At 44.5% G+C, this 12203-nt stretch overlaps 1 protein-coding gene across 2 annotated transcripts in view; it reads left to right on the top strand.

The window, feature by feature from the left end:
• The window catches only part of DBF4B (DBF4B-CDC7 kinase regulatory subunit), a 335585-nt gene that overhangs the window by 178965 nt on the left and 144417 nt on the right, over window positions 1-12203 (top strand). For both annotated transcript variants that reach the window (XM_078645154.1, XM_078645155.1), the window contains exons 6-9: window positions 3491-3554; window positions 4245-4309; window positions 9992-10019; window positions 10253-10298. In XM_078645154.1, the coding sequence (XP_078501280.1) occupies window positions 3491-3554; window positions 4245-4309; window positions 9992-10019; window positions 10253-10298 (203 nt within the window). The remainder of the gene's footprint in view (window positions 1-3490; window positions 3555-4244; window positions 4310-9991; window positions 10020-10252; window positions 10299-12203) is intronic.

The raw sequence follows: 12203 nt of genomic DNA, 5'->3' as shown, positions 1-12203 counted from the left end.
GGCTGCGACTACAAGTCTCCGCAGGATACGCTCCATTTTGTTTTATTGTGCCCTTTTTATGCCCACCCCAGGAGGTTGTATGTAAAAAGAATTTTAAAGACTGCTAGGTTCAAACAAGCAAGGGTGGCGCTACTGTAAATGTAAATGTGCTGGACTTGTAGAGCGCACAGCTGCCCGTAAGCGTCCCGGCGCTTGCTTAGGGAACCCGTCCTGGTATTCCCCTGTGAGAAACTGCCTGCAGGGTGTCCACAAGGTGAAAGCCAGGCATCCCGCCGCGAGGGGCCGTAGTGGAGATTAAGCAAGCTATTGCCCAGAGTCGCAGAGTGTGACCCCCGTGAGTTGAGTAGGCACCAGAGCGAGAATTGTCGAGTCCGTGGAATTTTGAGCCCGAGACCCGCCGAGGCGGGGAATCGAACCCTGGTCCACGGTCGATCTCAGCTTCCGGGTCTGCCGCCTCTAACCACTGAGCCACGCTTCTCCACTATTGCTGAAATTGTCTGAGGAGGCCCTCACACTCTTTTGCACAGGAAATTTTTTAAGGATGGCTGCAAGACTTTGAAAAAGCATAGACTCCGGATGCTGACTTTGATCACGTGACCCTTCTTTCTTCACCCCAGGGCCGTCTCGCATGAGGTTTTCGAAAGGACTTTTAAACCTAGACTATTTTAAGGTGTCCTGTTTGGGGGCAATTCTTTTGTCCTGCCAAGCCGGTACCAAGCCCTCTGCTACAGATATCTTTCCCACTGATTAGAATGCCCTTTGGGTATGTTATCAATTACAATTGTCAGTCAATTTTAGTAGTACTTGTAAGAAGTTTTGTATTTCATTTTTATTGTAGCACCTTGTAGAGTGTTTTATTTCCTGTGTTTTAAAAAATGTTTGCTGTACACTTTTTATGGTATTCATGGATACAGAATAAAGTAATCTTGTCTGTCTGTCTGATATAGACGAAATGTCCCTGTTTTCAGAGGCTACATTCATGGACTGGTTTGTATTGGCTAGAATGCGAGCAGCGCTACGAGATAGGTTCCCAGACTACCCGCTAGAACCACCTCCATTTCCCCCCCTAACATTGATGATAGACCGCGATAAGGGGCTGCACCTAGTATCGCAACTTTATAGAGCTTGCTCCGCTGTGATGCCAGTGGATGACACGAGGGTCCGCTCTGCCTGGGAGACTGGCCTGGGCAATTCAATCACGGACGAGCAGTGGCTGGCATGCTGTAGGGTCACTGGTACAGTATCGTTAAATGGTAAGCATAGACTGCTACACTTTAAATTCCTTTGTAGACTTTATGCTACACCCGCCAGAACACACAGGATAGACCCATCCAGACCGCACTCCTGTCAGCGCTGCCTAGCCCCGCATGCGGACATCTCACATCTGGCTTGGAGCTGCCCACGGATCTATGATATCTGGGTAGAAATCCATAAACTCCTCAGTACAATGATCCATATTCCACTGGAGCCGCTACCCGAGATAGCACTACTGGGGTATGTGGTGCAAATCCCTTTAAAGGTACTCCTAGCTAAGAGAGAAGTTGCAATATTTTGGGGTAGATGGGGAGCACCGACGAAAAAAGGTTGGTTACAAAGCATAACAACCTGCACAAAGAAAAGTGATGTGTGCCAGTACTCTCCCGTCCTCCTAGACCCAAAGATATCTGGGGACCTTTTCGAACTTTCCTGGCCTTACAACAGCAAACCCATCCTCCACAGCACAGCCAGGGCAAGGAGCCAACCGGTGTGGGCTGAAGGGGATATTATACTCACGAAATGATTGTATACATTCTGTGAAATATGATACGAAACGCTGCAGATACAACTGCACCTCGGTGGGCTTCTGGGGACTCGATTGTGTTTACCTTGGACTGTAGATCGATCAGGGTTAATGCTGGTTTTTATAGAATGTATTTGCCGAGTCGTGTCGTTGATGCGCTGTACTATTTTATATAGATGTCTGTCTTGAACCGCCTTGTTGTTATGTACTTGATACATAATGCAATTGAACTCTGTACTCTACTTTATACCTCCAAAACTGCTAAATAAAGTTTTTAAAAAAAGGAAAGCCACGTTTTGAAATTTTCATGTAAAACGCGATGTGTGTAACCCCAAATTCAGAGTTGTACATATACTACTGTACTCTGAATCTTTGGCACATTTCTAAAATTCATAGGTTTCCATATTACCTGTTTTTTATTTGTTAGATTTTAGTATTTGAATTGATACATGGTTAGTACGCAAAGTGGATACCACTGCTTATGTTAGTTTCTGCAATTCCATAAAGCAACTGGTTGCGGTATGCCACTAGTGGGATGCCTTTGTAATACATTTTGCCTGTAATGGATTTTTCCTTTCAGCATTTTTCTTTCCCGTTTTCCTCCGTAGGAGGGTGGCCTTAGGTTACCAGATTTTCTAGACAGACCTCGTTACTTAATGTGTTCTGCAGCGCTCAGCATTATCGTTTTCTTTTATCAATATGCAGCATTCTTTCTCTGTAACCATAATGAGAACTCCACTCTTATACATAATGTCCTTTGCTTAGTTCAGCAACGCTGTTAAACACATTTTCCATCCATTACTCACTATGGACTTAAACCCCCACTAGACCTGGCCCATAACAGATCATATCGAGTATTGGGCCCATCAAAACCAAAATGCTGGCCCCATTATACAAGTGGTGCAAAACCTGGCCCACCACGAGTCTATACTGATAATGTACATTTAGCGCTCCTTTTTACAATGAAAAAGCTCCCTATTTCCAGCCACTCATTTCCATTCTCCAGCTTCAACCCCCAACAACTTACATGCATACTAAACCCCCTATGGTCCACAATACCCCAATTGGCCTCACATCCATGTGTACTTTTCCGCATAAATCACTACTACCTGCTGTTCGCTTACTACACTACTTATTGTACCATCCTTCACTGTCCCATTTCTCAGAATTCTTATTCTCAAGTTCTCGGCTGCATTGACCACAATGTATTCTCCCTACCAGATGCCTTCTAGGGTCATGTTAGCACCATACAAAACTTTCTGATAAATCAATCAATGGCGTGGGAGCACTGTAAATGGATTTTTTTTTTTAGATCTAGCCTTCCTTTGAGTGCAGAGATTAATTTAGCTTTTATTTTTTTATAAAGTAATTTGACCCGTGTGAACCAAATAAACCCACATTGGGTATCCACACTGGCTCCCATTATGCAGGAAGTTCATTGGATTTGGCCATTATTATCCCTACTATACAAATGGCGCAAAAACAAGCTTCACATTTCCAGATCCTCTTTTAGTATGATGGTTTACATTTACAGGTTTACCAGACATGGTACATTGTATTCCAGCCATTATGTTCAACATTTTTCCCTATTAAACACCTGGGTTGCTGCACGGAATCGCAGGGTGCAATCGGCTTGCACTTTGCAAGCTGCTTTTAATTTGTCTTATTGATGTTATTTGAGGAGTCAACACTATTTCCCTTTCTTTTTAGGACAGTGGCGCCAGCATCCTTGCCAATGCACATTCTTGGGGAGTTCACATTCTGCATGTGAATGGTATCCTTTTATTTAGACTCTAGGTAATTGTTTATATAGGAGTTGTGCATGGAGCAGAATGTATTTGGAGTGTGGAAAGGAAATGCGTCCTCTGAGCTCTTGTCATTGATAGCATACTGTGCTCTGACCAGTTATTATAGTTTACTTTCTTTGAAGAGAAAGCAATAATTCAGGTAACTGCACTCGCTTAACCTGGATTAAGTTAAAGTAATGATGGTGTCCGGTATGAGTGGCATGCAGTATTGGAGTCTAGTGCAGTTGTAGATTAATAAGAATGGGTTGGTGGAGGTTGGGGGGTCTTACAACAAACTTTGTCCTCATGACTGTCTTGCTGTTAATTGCTAGTAAAGAAATGGGGACAGTGTGGAACAGTTCAAGCATGAATTTGTGTTATTTTCTTTTTTTTAATAATGCTATTGAGCAGGGGGGTGGAGGAGAGGCATATATTTTATAATTAAGGAAAAGGTTTATACACTCAGCACATTCCCTCTTCTACTGGTAAGAACTTCTGAAGTCTCAGTAAAACTAGTTGGCAAATCATTAATCATAATAAGATCTTATGGTGTTATGGGTGGGGGAACTGAAGGTTAAAAACCCAGTTGCACGCCGTCACCCGCCGTAAACTGTTTCTTACGGCTCTCCACCCTGTTAATCACCATGTTGTTGTCCTTAATTCTGTGGTGCATGAAGACGTTTTGGATTACATCGCAAGGCTGTCAGCAACAACAAAGAAAGTCTGCAACCAGAGAGCGGAGGTAAGGCACAGCATCCCATAATTCGAGGTTTGCCATGGGGGCACAGTATTATACTTTGGACTTGGGTAGTAATATATCCATGGTCATTTGAATCTTACTTGCATAGAGAACCACACTATGTATCGTGCTTGAAAAAATGATGGGGCGTTATTAATTTGTTACTTTGACATTTAAACACATTGCTACACAAGGGTCACCAGCACAGTAGAAAATTGAAGGGTTCTTTAGAAAAAAAAACTTGATATTCAGCAAAACACATTAAAAACGTTTTCAGCCACACATTCTATCTGGCCAGCACTTTCACTTCCTTAGAAACTATTTAGCACCTGAATACAGCAACGACCAGTTGGAAGTGTAAGGTGTTTGTTACTGCATTGCACTACATATTCCCGGCTTCTTCTAATAACGTGGCTTGTCTGAACTAGACACGTTTTGTGTTTTTGAATCTGAAGGTCGTTCAGCATCGACGTATTATATGTCAAATGCATAACTGCCAACCTGCAGCTTCACTGGTCCTGAATATAGTCTAGTAGGGTGTTGCAACACACAATTTAAATATTCTATTGCTTTAAAACCTAAAGTCCACTCAAACATTATGAAGCCAAAAAAGCTTGCCTTTTCTCAAGGTACGCTCCAAGCAGGATTCTCAGATCTGCCAAAGACCATAACTGGTTCTTAGGGTGACCGATCTTCCAGATTGTCAGATTTTGGAATAGCGTCCATCTGCTCCTCTATCTATAGCTCAGCCTTCTTGGATTTTTTTTTTTAACCAAGTGTTATTTGTCTTTTTACTAAGATTATTGTAGCTGTTATGCAAGTCTAAGTAATGTTCCCCTGAGCGCATGCCTGAAATACTATCGTGTTTAATTTCTCTAATCGATGTAGTAACAATGTTCACACTTTTTTGAATGACCAATGTTAAGAATTCCAACCTTTTTGCTCAGTTATTTCAACACCTCCAAGTTATTTTTCTTTTGTATTTTAAAAGGCTTTTTCCTTGGAGAGTAAAACAGAATAAACTTATTTTTTGCACGTCATTACCTCTTTTTTGCAATTTTCTAGTGAAAGTAACGATCACTAATTTGTGAGTGCGTCATTTATTAACATTGAAAGGATGGAACTGCTGAGTTGGCCTTTCTGGAATTCTTACCTCTGACCAACAGGTCACACCCATCCAACAATGCTTCGAAGAAAATCGAACTGTTACTACTCTGAAAATGTCTTGTTGCTCTCAAAGAATACAATAAAAATAAAACATTGGTGGTCTTTTTATTCTTTTTATAGTAATTCTTCATTTTGGGTTCTGACTTTTATTTGGTATGTGCCAGTACTCCGTGAAGATACCCCATATGCTGGTTGATATGCTTTATTTCGATACGTAAAAATATCTTAAAAGCAATACATACAATAGACATTAAAAAAGATATACAACAAATATACATAGGTATACATCCTTAAGCTAAAAGAGAATAAAACATTGAAATATATACAATTAAAAAGAATTATTTTTAGTATATACAGTTAAAAGGGAATTAAATGGATACAGAAAGCCTATTTAATCGGATCAACCAAGACCATTTAAAAAATTTAGAGACGCCACATACTACAAGGGGAGTGGTATCTGTAAGTAAAATGCGAAGGGCCACTGAATGTTGGCGGGTGCCAAAAGTTCTGCACACAGGTTTTAGCCAGCGCTTTCTTCGGTTACAGTAATCTGGACATTCAAAAAAGATATGGGCAACCGTCTCCACCCTCGTGGAACATAGGGGGAGTGCTGGGAGGTAGATTTCCATCTCGATGTCAAATAGCCTACTGGTAGAGAACCCACCCTAAGCCTAAAGTACAGAGCCCTATCAAATCCGATTGAAATCAAATCAAGATAGGGTTCGTACGCCACCACGTCTTTAATTCGTAAAAAAGCTGCGGTGGAATTGCAGTGGCGTGGGTTGCTAGTGAGTTTAGAGGAGACCCAGTCCCAGTACAGTTTCTTTAAGGTGGCTTTGGGAGGGGCGGAGCGAGTAACCCATGCTTCTCCCAATCCCAACTCCCCCAAGAGACTTTTGATATCCCTCAACCACTTTCTCTTATGCCAACCCCCCATATCCATCACCTCGGACAGGCCCTCAGCATATGAGGCAAGTTCTGGAACCCTCCACAAACGAGCCCATAACAGGGGCCGTAATCGTGCCTGATCTTCAATCGGTCTACATCCCAAGTCTAGTAACACAGGGACTGTGTGTGTGCTCTGGGGGAGAGCCATTAGATCTTTAAAAAATTTGCTCTCCGCTTTGGCTAGTTTCTCCAGATTACAAGTACCCCACAGCTCAGCCCCATATAATGCAGCGGTGACCCCTCTAGCTTTATATATAGCAATAACAGGGGCCATACAATGTTTAGGGGAAGAACAGTATTCCCTAAGTAGCGCACCACCCACTCTTTTATGGCTGAGTAGCATTTTGTTAGTGTGCGGGGACCAGCTCATGGAGTCACTAAGCCGAATTCCCAGGTAGTCAAACTCAGCCACTTTCTCCAATGGGCAGTGATTCAGCACCGGTGGACGCCCTAGTTTCCTGGGGGGATTCATGACCAAATATTTAGTTTTGTCGATATTGATCACCAATCCCCTCAGGGAACAGAACTCCTGAAAGCGGTCGAGAAGCCTTTGCAAACCTTGGGGGGACTAAGAAATAAGGAGGGTGTCGTCCGCAAAAAGCAGAGTAGGGATTCGGGTGCCCGCCAGGGAGGGTGCATCTGCCGATTCTTGTTGTAGATACTCCACCACCCCATTCACATACAAGGAGAATAGGGTGGGGGCTAGCACACATCCCTGGCGGACTCCCCTGCACACCGGAATCCTATCTGTTTTTTCCCCCCCATGTGCCCCACCGCACTTGTGCGTAGTTCCCTGAGTGTAGTTTGGTTAGAAGCATCAATAAGTAGGGGGGCAACCCCATGTTTTGCAAGACCCTCCACAATTCCTCACTAGGTACCAGGTCAAAGGCAGTCTTCAGATCTATAAAGGCTAAATAAAGACTGCCCTTGCCCAGCACCACCACCTTCCAATGCAGGAGCATTAGTCTAAAGGCCTGTTCGATAGTTCCAGTTCCCGACCGGAAACCCGCCTGAAAGTCTGACAAGATCTTATTATCATCCACCCACTGGAGAAGCCTCCCCAGGATCGCCTTCCCTGCCACCTTCTGGGAGGAATCTAAAAGGCTTATGGGCCTGTAGTTGGCAGGGCTGTCCCGACATCCCTTTTTGAAAATCGGGACAACCTCCGCCCCTTTCCAAGAGTCGGGTACAGGACCTCCCCCCAGGATTGCGTTCAGTAGGGATGCGATCAACTTACCCCATTCGCTAGGGAAGGCTCGTATCAGGTCGCCCGGAATCCCATCTGATCCTGCAGCTTTTAATGGGACCAAGGTCTTTATTACAGCTTCGACCTCCCTAGCGGTAAAGGCATCGGGGAGGTCAACCATTGCTTCGACCACCGTGGAAGGAATGTCACTGTTGTCCCCATCAGGTAAGGAGTACAAGGCCTCGAAGTGGTTGTACCAACTCAAGGCTGAAATATTACATGTGACCAACGTGGCCACCGGCCTATCCCTATTCCTGACCATGCTCCAGAAACCCCTAGCATCCCTGCCTATACTGACTGCCAAAAGGTCCGCCCAGAACTTTTCCTCCCACTCCTTCTTTGCTGCCTTCAATGTTTGATTATAATCCTTTCTTGCCAGCCTGGTAGCTACTTGGGATTTAGATTTAACTGCACCCACCAAGGCTTTTTTCATAGTCCTACATTTCTTTGTATACCAGCCCTGTTTGATAGGTGGTCGCTCCCTGTTATTAGCTCCCATGCGCCCTCCAGGAAGAGTGAATAAATTACTTAGTTCTCTAGTTAGGTTACAAAAAGTCAACAAGACCTCTTCAGAGACTTGAGGGGGCAGGTCAAGTTTGTTCGAAGCTGCCAGCAGAAGACACCCTACGGCTGCAACTTTCTCTGGGGATAGGGTAAATTTAGCCCACTTCAGCCGTCGACCACAATTAGAGATATCGACTGCCTGGGGATTGGGGGCCATGTGGGGGAGGGATTTTTTCCTTCCCTTAAGCCACAGGGGAGAAAAAACAAGCGAGAGGAGATTGTGATCACTCTCAACGGTCGAAATAATCTCCATATCCCTCAGGTCGCCCCATGAACGTACATCAAGCAAGATGTAATCTATTCTTGATGTGTGATTTGGCCTGTTGTAGGTATGGGCCTCTTTTAGATCTGATTTAGACCTCCCATTGACTTCCCTCAAATCAAATTCCATATTGAGGGAATTGATCTGTAAAGCCACTTGAGACCACCTCTTAATGGGAGGCAAAGTCAGAGCAGGATTCCCCCGCCTTGAGTCCTCCTCCTCCTCTGTGCCCAGTACATCATACGAGTCGAGGGGCTCAAACGTGCAATTAAGGTCACCCGCCACCACGATATGGGACCCAGGGGCGCGCTGCCTAAGGAGATCCTCTAGAAGAGCAATAGTGGCCGATTGTGTACCACCCTTAGTTCCTCTAGCGTAAATATTAAAGATGTCCAAAAGCAGGACACCCCTAGAGTCCCTTAGGGTGATGTTAAGGAGGTCGGGAGAGTTAGTAGGATGCTCCTCCACCTTACACTCAAGGGAAGTCTCAACCCAGATAAGGAGTCCACCCGAAGGGCGTCCCTTCCCTACCACCGGGGGAACCGCTGGGACAAAGTGGGTTGAGTAACCCACCTTGTGACGAGGCTCCCTGCACCAGGTTTCCTGGAAGATACAGATTGAATAACCCTGTACAAGGGTATTCCAATCCGGCAGGCCCAACTTCCTATCAATACCTGCGACGTTCCAGCTGCAAATCCTTAAGCCCGGATCCGCCACAGCTCTCTCGCCGCGGGATACGGTGCTATCTCTGTCCTCCAACTGATCCTGGCTTTCAATTTCGTTGCCCCTGCTTGATCTCCCATGGGACGCGTTATCCGCAAGTGCAGTAATAGGTGGCATTGGGCTGTCGACCAGGATGTTACCCTCTGTTATTTCTATTGGGGCTACACCAACCTTACCCATACTCTGTGCCCGGGTAGCCTCCCCATTATAAATGTCGGTTCAATATCCAGGAGGGCTCCATTCCAAACCAGGCCATGTAGCGCAGGGATGGAACTGAGGGCCCACTTGTTTACCAGAGTTAGATGGACCACTACTCCATCCCCTATCAGGATATGGACAAATGGAGATTCCAGCAGGCCTTGGATAAAAATAGGTCGGTTCTACTACACCAATACTGGGACCACCATTAGCGTCCCTGTGGTTGCAAATAACTTGTGCTACTCTACTGTCTTGGAAGTTAACTATCACACAATCCCCTTCAAATTGCTTTTTGCCATACCCCACCCACCCTACTCTTCTTACTCCCAGGATCAGCCCCTCAACACCCCATATGCAAGGTGTCCCTCCCCTATCCTTAGTCTTGGACATCGTTTGCTTTTAATAAAAAAGTACTTCCTTTTCAGACTGCCACTTGTTTCAGAAGTTGACCTTGCATATATTTTGAAAGAGAGGCATCTGTCTAATATTTTCCAAGTGTAGTTTTAATTTCATTTGCTGCAGACTTTCAATCCATAGGACATTGTTAACAAGTTTTCTACTATTCACATTTTAACAGGTGGCAGCTTCCAGTCCTGCACGAAAAGGTCAGTAATTACCTTGACACTGTTTCTTTCACCCTGAAACTAGTACCATCAACATTTAGTGCCTCTCACAAAGAGCTCAGTAAATGTATGAAACTGACCAGGTGTACGTATGTTTCTTAGTCCATTCCACTGAGCAAATACTAATATTCATAAAGGCAGGGGAGGACGGGGGGAGGACGGGAGCGGTCTTCCAAGCATGATGGGTTTCATGTTTTTTTGTATTTTATTACCAGTGGCACAGCTGAAGACCCCTTTTCTGAAGATTGAAGACCAGAGCAGGTAAGACCAAATGTTCTGGAGTCTTTACCTACAATCTGTTTCCAGAGCTCATTAGATTTTAAGAGGCTGCAAGTACACAAGGCTCCAGGGAATATATAAGCAGTTAATGTATAAGCAGTTAATGTTATCTGGCTAAAAATGGAGTGAACAGGATCACAAAAGAAAATTGAGCTCCATTCAAAGGAGTTTGGTGAGATATTAAGAAATAAGGTGGATGAAGTGATTTGCAGAATATGGTAAACTATAAAGGGGATGAAGGAGCAAAGGTCGCTACAGGAGCAACTATAGTTTAACGTTGCGAGGGAATGAAACAATGAGGCTGCATCTGATCTTGCTTTGCTGTTTGAGTGTTGCATCCTGCAAAATATTAATGGGGTAGCTTACTGCGAAGGATGCTTAGGAGTGTTGCTATGATGACTAAATACATTGCAGTTGAGGATTACCATCATTGCCTGCTGTCATTTTTACTTCTGAAAGGGTTTACCTGCAATATAAATAACTTTAGATCTTTATATTAGTAATGTAAGGCTGTCCTGGCCCAACAAATATTTCTTTGGAGAAGAGCTACTAGAATGTGTTGTTATGATCTAGGGTGAAGTAGCAGAAGTTCGGTTTATGGTAGGTTAAACTTTGTGCAGAAACAAAACTATAAAATCACAGTAACTGCTAATCCTAATCAAATCACTTGATTATAGCGTACTAGTCCCTCCTCCCACACATTCAAAGGCCATGATGGAATGAGTATTGGTTAATGGAGCAATCGTAAACTGCAAATTCCACAGTTTGAATGTTTTATAGTCCCATTTTGTGCATATCCTACCAGCTTGTGGCTACTTTGGAAGACAAGTTTTTCCCGTAGCATTTTGATAGTTAATGGGGAGGTGCCTACAAAGACTCCCATGTAAAAGTAGAGCCTATGCAAGATGCGTGGCATTTGTGCAACTTAGGAGCGCTACGAGGGCTGTAGGGTTAAAGCCCTCTCTTGGCCCGATCATGAAGTTTCTGCAGCAAGGAACTGATGACCAACTGGAGAGGAACACTAAGTGGACCGTGGGGATGTGTTTGAGGCATGGGACAGTCAAACAATGTGTGGGCGAAACCACTGTGGTTCGTTTGAAGAGCACAAAATGGTGGAAGGGCAGCTGTGCTGCAATCCTTGTGTAAGTGTTTAAAGGTGAGCGCCCCAGCTCGAATGGTACAGCTGCAGAGCGTGTGTTGCAGTGAGACGTGCGACTCCCTTTGCAATTGTGTATCTAAGCCATCAATTGTTGGTAGTCCTGGAGCCCAGAGAGTGAAGTAGTTGCAGCTTAGACGACACCGATGGCCTCCTCCAGGGGGAGGGTAGAGTGGTGCTTGATCGAGTTTGCAGGCTGTGGTCCTTAGCATGGCTCTCGGACTTAGTGAACTTTTTTAATGCCCCATTGGTTGTAAGAGCCTTGGATATTCTTGCCCCCAATAAGCAGTATTACGAGGAGAACCAGGGAAGCAAAACATTAAAGGTTGGCAAACACTCTGTTATGTTTATGATCCTCATCAGCACTGGCGAGCACAGAAAGGAGCACATTTACTATCCGACTAGTCTTGTCTAACTAGATTCCCCCTCCTGTTGTGGCAAATCAGCCGAAAGTTGACTTGCACCACGTTTTGCGAAGGGGCCAGTGAGATCAGGGGGGGGGGGTTGAGAGAGCAGGGGAGTACTAATCTCTAGCTGGACCCAGCATACTCATGTGAAGTGCCAAAGCAATGCGTGGTTAAAGGAATTTTTGCAGCGTGAATCTTTCTGGATTCACTATGCTGTGCATTATTCCGCGGTCTTGTGGTTGGGTCCGAATTCGTAGTCTTTTCTTTTTTTTTTTTTTTTTTTTGTTTTTTGTAGCCCAGGTGGGCGTCGGCGTCACACCCCTT

Source organism: Lissotriton helveticus, chromosome 5_1, assembly GCF_964261635.1.
Source record: "Lissotriton helveticus chromosome 5_1, aLisHel1.1, whole genome shotgun sequence".
Taxonomy (NCBI): Eukaryota; Metazoa; Chordata; class Amphibia; order Caudata; family Salamandridae; genus Lissotriton; species Lissotriton helveticus.
The sequence above is the reverse complement of the archived record's forward strand: the minus strand, read 5'-3'. Positions and strand labels throughout refer to the sequence as shown.